Genomic DNA, 7,136 nt, shown 5'->3' with positions numbered 1-7,136 from the left:
AAAAATGTCTTGACCATCCACAGAAATGCAAAGTGGAGCAGCTTACATCGAAAATGAGTCAAAGCAGAAATGTCAGAAGGGTGGATATGGTGCTTGAAAAAGCCTGAAATTGTTAGTTCATGAGGTTAGCACTCCTCTGTGGTGTCCTCGTTCCAGATATGCAGCACATAAAAGGGCTTTTTGTGTTGTAGCCACTCACTTGACCGAGGTGCTCCTCACTTGGAAGGGAATTAATTCATTTAAATAGGGGAATATACATCCCATCCACAGCCTGATGTAGTCTGCCCCTGTGCCCTGGTGTCCATATGGATCCTGTATGCAGAACTCACATCTTCCAGTCATCCATACTACATCTGCCATTCATCATGGTCCAGATGTCACTCTTGGTTCCCTCACCATTTCTCTGGCTGTCTGGTTTCTCTGCACTCTGGAAGGTGATGAGCATCATGTGCAGATATCACAGACCTTCTCTGACAAACAAGGTCCAACCTGCAGCCCAATCTGCAAAGCCAGCTGGAAAACCTCCTGTATTTTCTCACAGAAAATTTCAACTTTCCACTAACAAATCAAAAGCCAAAGATTTTTCAGATGGAAGCTTATGAAAGAAGAAATAAACCCCTATTGGTAGATAACATTTTCAGTGTCAGAAGTTGGGTTGGCTTGGCAGAAATTGCAGTTTTTAAAGAACTAATTGTACTCTCTGCACTTTTTCAGATGCCTTCTGCAAATTCAGTGCTAGGGTACTCCATGAAGAAAGGTCATCGTATCAGGACAACGTTGTTAATTAAAACCTGATGTCTGTTTGTATTGGTTTTATGTGGCAAGGTTTTGGTAGCGGGGAGGGGGGCGGGTTACAGGGGTGGCTTCTGTAAGAAGTTGCTGGAAGCTTCCCCTGTGTTTGAGAGAGAGTGAGCCCATACCAGCCGGCTCTAAGACAGACCCGCCACCGACCAAGGCCGAGCCAATCAGCGATAGTGGTAACGCCTCTGTGATAACATTTTTAAGAAGGAAAAAAAGTTGGGAGAGTGAGAAACAGCCGCCAGAGAGAGGAGTGAGAACATGTAAGAGAAACAAGCCTGCGGACACCAAGGTCAGTGAAGAAGGAAGGGGAGGAGATGCTCCAGGTGCCAGAGCAGATTACCCTGCAGCCCGTGGTGAAGACCATGTGAGGCAGGTTGTCCCCCTGCAGTCCAGGGAGGTCCACGGTGGAGCAGATCTCCACCTGCAGTCCAGGGAGGACCCCACGCCAGAGCAGGTGGGTGCCCGAAGGAGGCTGTGACCCCGTGGGAAGCCCATGCTGGAGCAGGCTCCTGGCAGGACCTGCGGATCTGTGGAGAGAGGAGTCCACGGAGCAGGTTTTCTGGCAGGACTTGTCACCCCGTGGGGGACCCACGCTGGAGCAGTGTGCTCCTGAAGGACTGCACACCGTGGAAAGGACCCATGCTGGAGCAGTTCGTGAAGAACTGCAGCCCGTGGGAATGGCCCACATTGGAGAAGTTCGTGGAGGACTGTCTCCTGTGGGTGGGACCCCACGCTGGAGCAGGGGAAGAGTGTGATGACCCCTCGCCCTGAGGAGGTGAAGCGGCAGAAAATAACGTGTGATGACCGTAAACCCCATCCCTGTCCCCCTGTGCTGCTGGGGGGGCTTGGTGGAGAAATCCGGAAGTGAAGTTGTGCCTGGGAAGAAGGGAGGGGTGGGGGGAAGGTGTTCTGAGATTTCGTTTTATTTCTCATTACCTTACTCTGGTTGATTTGTAATAAATTGAGCTAATTTTCCCTAAGCTGAGTCTGTTTTGCCCGTGACGGTAATTAGTGAATGATCTCTCCTGTCCTTATCTCGACCCGCAAGCTTTTTGTTATATTTTTCTCTCCCCTGTCCAGCTGAGGATGGGGGAGTGATAGAACGGCTTTGGTGGGCACCTGGCGTCCAGCCAGGGTCAACCCATCACAGTCTTTTTGGTGGAGAATGCGGGCAGGATGGGGAGACCCAGTGTGTGCCTCAAGGACATTTAACCTTGGGGGAAAAATAATCTGTGATGTGAGTTGTATGTTGTAGGAAGTAATGTAGCAGGAATGACCTGAACTGCAGAGGAGTGAACTTCGCAAGGAACCAGACAAGCTCATCAGTGACCCAAACCAAGCTGGTGTTGGTGCCCAATGATCAAACATACTGCTTCTCCTGTCCTGACCACTCATCCTGATGGATGGGGCCCAAGTCATAACCTGTGTATGAACATCTGGAAGAGTGGAAGAAGCCCATGGAATATCTATCTCTGAAAGGACAGGGGATAGTAATTAATAAGAATGCATATATCTGTACATTGGGTATAAAAGTGGTTTAAGTATGTAGTTTCAGTTGTAAGTGTTGGTAAGAAAGGATTTCAGTAATGACAATTAAATACAATAGTATGGTTAGAAGATATCTGTATTAAATTATGTGGGACCTGAGCAGGTCGCAAATGGTATGGAATAAGGGGTGGAGATTGGCTGAGATGGAGTTAATACTCCCCATAGCAGCCCTCGTAGCGCTGTGCTCTGCATCAGTAGCTAGAAAGGTGTTGATAGCACACCAGTGTTTTGGCTACTGCTGAGCAGTGCTGGCACAGCATCAAGGCTGTCTCTCCAACATTTTTGCCCCCCCCAATGGCAGGCTGGGGCAGGGCAAGATCTTGGGAGGGGACGTAACCAGGACAGCTGACCTAAACTAACCAAACAGATATTCCATACCATATGACGTCAGCTCAGATATAAAAGCTAAGTAAAGGGAGACGGAAGGGGGGCATTTTGTCTTCTGGAGCAACCACTACGCGTACTGAAGCCCTGCTTCCTGAGAAGCGGCTAGACATCGCCTGCTGATGGGAAGTAGAGAATAACATCATTTGTTTTTTCTTCGCTTTCGCGCATGCAACCTTTGCTATCACTTTATTAAACTGTCCTTATCTTGACCCACGAGCCTTTTGTTATATTTTCTCCCCCCGTCCAGCTGAGGAGGGGGAGTGATAGAGCGGCTTTGGTGGGCACCTGGCATCCAACCAGGGTCAACCCACCACACTGTTTTTAAAGAACAGGAGCATTACAATACAAGTTTCAAATGATGTTTTTTCTGAATCTTGCTAATCCAGAATTCAGAATTTTTTATACATAATAAACAAAAGTCCACTTGGAGTCCAGCTTTACAAATTAAAATCACAGTTTCACAAAGTTACCATAGTAAAAAGAGGTTTTCCCACTTCTAATTATATTCAAGTAGAAATTATAACTGAGTGTAGCCCCTGTTCCATCACAGGGCACTTCCAGCTGCAGACAACGGTACCATAGCATGAAGTGTGGAGCGGGGCATGAAGAGGCAGTAAAATCATCCTATCTCTGCTGAGTGTCAGGCTAGATTTCCAGCTGTGGGTAAAACACTAGAAAGCAGTCTGGGGAAAAACTCCAGCTCCATGGAGCACTCCACAAACATAACAATTCCTGGTTTAGAGTTGGTCCAGGTGGTGTTAAGTTGAAATAGAGTTGAAAAATCAATCGCTTCTTATTAAAAACAGAATTCCACTGGTTTTCCAATTTTTCCTTTTAAAAAAAAAAAAAATTGCTTTTTATTTTGTCAGGAAGCTTACTTGTTTTCAGTGATAGATTTTTCTCTGTTTTCTTCCAGTCCTATGAAAAAACATTGCCATTTGCATACCTCTGCACCAACACCCTGTTTCAAGACGAGAGCCATTGTGCACCTGGACATGGGACTGGAGACCAGGACTCCTGGGCCCTTTTGTGGTTTTCCCACTGCCACAAGAGACTCCTTTTGGTCACATTACTCAGCATCACGGTATTCCAGGTATCCTTATCCCAGGATCCCATCTGACTAACATTAGGTAACAGCGTATTTGAACATGACCGACGGGAGAACTAATTAGATAATCGCCACTGCATATGCAAAGAGCTAAGCTGACATTACATCAAGGGAGATGCTAATTGCAGCTGATTAATCCAATAGCAAGTGCCAGAAAAAATATACACACAGAAGTGGCACTCACTGCTCAGCTATTAATTCCCATGGCATGCCTCATTTCCAAAAGAGCTCGGTCACATATAAAAGCTTTTGGCCCCAGCCCTGTCCTCAGGACCCAGACTCTCTGCTCAGCCCATCTGTCACCAGTCACAGGGTGAGTTAGATTCTCTCAGCTGTCTCGGATTCCTCACTTTTTTCATAGAAACAGCAAAAAAAAGTTGGTTGGTTTTTTTTCTTTTTCCCAGACTATTTATCCCCGAGGGCTTGGCCATCTCTGCCACAGGATGCACTACTGTAAAGGCAACAGCGACCAGGACTTGTGCCATGACAGCTCAGCCTGTGGCGAGAAGGGCTGGATGTGGCACAGTTCCACAGGGTGCTGCCACAAAAGCCCCATGGGTGCCACAGACCTGCCTCCTTGCCGTGACGCCAGCAGCCTCAGCCATGACATTGAAGGGTCCTGCCAGAGCGAGCCGCAAGGCTGCCAGCCCATGGAGCCATGCCCACCCTGGAGGTGCTGCCCGCCACAGCAAAGCTGCAATTTTGGCAAGCCCCGGCGACGGGTGGAGGTGAGCCATGTACAGCCCGTCTGCCCCCCACCTGTGAAAATCCATCACCGGCCACTGCAGCAGTACCGCCCACCCCTGCACTGCGAGGAGCCAGGTTGCTGCGGCAAGCCCCGGAGGCGCGTGGACCAGTGTCCCGTGGAGGACGCCTGTCCCCCCATAATACTGCATCCCCGGCCACTGCAGCATCGTTGCCCCTGCATCCCGCACTGCCACCCACCTGTCCAGCGCTGCTGCCCAACTGCTGCGCCCCTGCTGCTGCATCCCAGCCAGCACCAGCAAAAGCAGGTCCCTCTCTTGCCACCCTGCCTGCAGAAGAAATGAGCACAGGGCCAGCGAGGCACTGGGACCCATCCCCCTCAGCATGGGGGATGCTTTGCCGCTCGCCCAAACCACTGATGGTCCCACCTCTGCTTTCGGCACAATGCGATACAGCTGTGACTGATGGCTTGCTGCTGCTCTTTGCACACTGGATTCAGGGTCCGCAGTCCCCTGTTTGACCCCAGCACTGACACTTTAAATTCCCAGAGTCCCCCCCTGTCAGGGAACAGGCTTTAATCATCCAAACCCCACTTTGTTCTTCCTCAGAGTAGAGCAGCCATTTCTCCCCTCTTCTGAGAAGGTGAGCAGCCTGGGGATGGGGAAACTGAATGGGAAGAGCCTGAACAAGGATGGGGAAATAGCCTGCCATGGATCCACCTTCTCCCATGGGTTCAGTGAATGGATTTCAAGGTTGTTTGAAAACAGAGACAGGACTGTACTGGGAAAAAAGTACACACTGTGACTGCAGGAACATCAAGGACTCCTGCAATTTTATTTTCTCCCTGTATATTCAAGAATAAAGTTGAAAAAATTTAGTTGACACCTGGTTCCTTTTTTTTTTACCCCCAAAAATATTACCAACATTACAATGAGGAGATGTTAAAAGTCATTAGAATTCTCACAAGGAAACTTGTAAATTTAAAATCAAAATCAGAGTTCACACATGAGGATTTCAGCTCTGGCTGTAGCCGTTTCACCAGGCTGAACTCCATCTGTGGGCTGTAAAATCCTCTCCACTGTGATTACCCATCAGAGGACCAATGGCGGGACTTCACTATGGTCCATCAGCAAGTGATCTAGGTACAAACAGTTTGCTCCATAATGTGTGCCATCACCTTCATTAGCCAGTTCGTAACACTGCACGAGGAGGCCATCCATCATATAAATGTTAATCATGATAATAAGCCCATGCCCTGGCACGTGAGGTGTGTCTGTGCATGCCAGGAATGCCTTTTCACTTCGCACAGCTCTCCACTGCCCAGCTTTTGCAAGCACACAGGTAATGTGCTGTTTCTCTCACACTTTGCCAGAAAAGCCTTCCACTAGGTGCATTAAAATATATATTGTTCTTTCTTTGTATTGCCTAAGCATAGCTCCAGTGTGTTCTCACAGCCACTAGCAATCACCAAAGAAAAAAAGAAATTCATTCTTGTTTTCTTAACGCAGAAAATCACAACAATTTGTTTTTCTCATGTCTAATTTTAACCAAATGAAAAAAACACCTACATATGAACTTTAACTTCAGAAATCCCTTGTTTTATTAGCTATTTTCTTCCCAACCTCTTCTCACTGAAGCTAGTTCCCAGGCACCATCCCAGTGCAGTGCCTGAAGGGCTGACTCAGAGCCCACAGACCAAGGGCCAGCTTAGCCATCACACCAGCGCTTCCAGGTCAGTTTTGGTCCACCTTTTCTTCCAAGCTGCTTTTTGCCAGCCACCCCAGCCCTCCCATCCCAGTTAGTCCATCCTAGCTGCAGGACCATTCCTCCAGCCTGCCCACATCCCATCCTCCAGCAATTTCAGCCGCTCACCCCAGTTCAGTGGCACCTGTAAATTTGCCAAGTCCACCCTATTATCCAGGGCATTAATGACAATGTTAAACAGCACCAGTATCAGCCAGTTTTTCACCCGCCATGTAGTTTACCCATCCAGTCCATACCTCCACCAGCTTAACTACAAGGCTGCTGTGGGAGACTGTGCCAAAAGCCTTGAAAGTTGAGGCAGCAGCATCCATCGCACTCCACCATCCACAGAGCCAACCTTTTCATCACCAAAACCCATCAGCGTGATTTGCTTTTGGTGACTCTGAGCTGGCTCTTCCCAATCACCTGTTTGTCCTTGAGGCACCTGGAAATGCTCCTCATCGGTAGCAGAAGGGGAAGGCCAGGACATTAGCACTGTGCACATCACAGCTCCTGACTCACAGGCCACCCATCAGCCTCCACTCAGTGCCTCGGTCCTCTGGAGACGGTGAATAAATACGTTATTACCTGCCTCACGTAGCCAATGTGTGGCTTAAACGATGTGAGTCCTTTATGTGCTCCACTTAGTAACTACATTATAATTACAAGATGCTTATCAGGAATCATGAGTCAAGCAGAACATGCCAAGCGCTGGGAACAGCATCCAAATGGAGAAGATGGTTTGTCAATAAATAATTTAGTCCTCGTTCCTGCAGCGTGTTTCATTTACAAGGGGAAGACTTGGAACCATATAAAAGGCCTCCGTCCCTTTGCCTCTCACAAT

At 48.4% G+C, this 7,136-nt stretch overlaps 1 protein-coding gene across 1 annotated transcript; it reads left to right on the top strand.

Annotated features, from left to right (window-relative positions):
* Positions 1 to 3,926: 3,926 nt before the first annotated feature.
* On the top strand, positions 3,927 to 5,500 carry LOC142036324 (uncharacterized). Its single transcript, XM_075039467.1, has 2 exons — positions 3,927 to 4,157; positions 4,249 to 5,500. The coding sequence occupies exons 1-2, from the start codon at positions 4,053 to 4,055 to the stop codon at positions 4,891 to 4,893; spliced, it is 750 nt and encodes a 249-aa protein (XP_074895568.1). The 5' UTR covers positions 3,927 to 4,052; the 3' UTR covers positions 4,894 to 5,500.
* Positions 5,501 to 7,136: the final 1,636 nt, after the last annotated feature.

This window comes from Buteo buteo, chromosome 11, assembly GCF_964188355.1.
Source record: "Buteo buteo chromosome 11, bButBut1.hap1.1, whole genome shotgun sequence".
Lineage (NCBI taxonomy): Eukaryota > Metazoa > Chordata > Aves > Accipitriformes > Accipitridae > Buteo > Buteo buteo.
This window is presented reverse-complemented; position numbering and strand designations above follow the sequence as displayed.

Excerpts from the sequence above, each read along its gene's own strand:
- LOC142036324 (XM_075039467.1), top strand. The coding sequence starts at position 4,053 with ATGCCTCATTTCCAAAAGAGCTCGGTCACATATAAAAGCTTTTGGCCC. Across the intron at positions 4,158-4,248 it reads CATCTGTCACCAGTCACAGG|ACTATTTATCCCCGAGGGCT; the intron begins GTGAGTTAGATT and ends TCTTTTTCCCAG.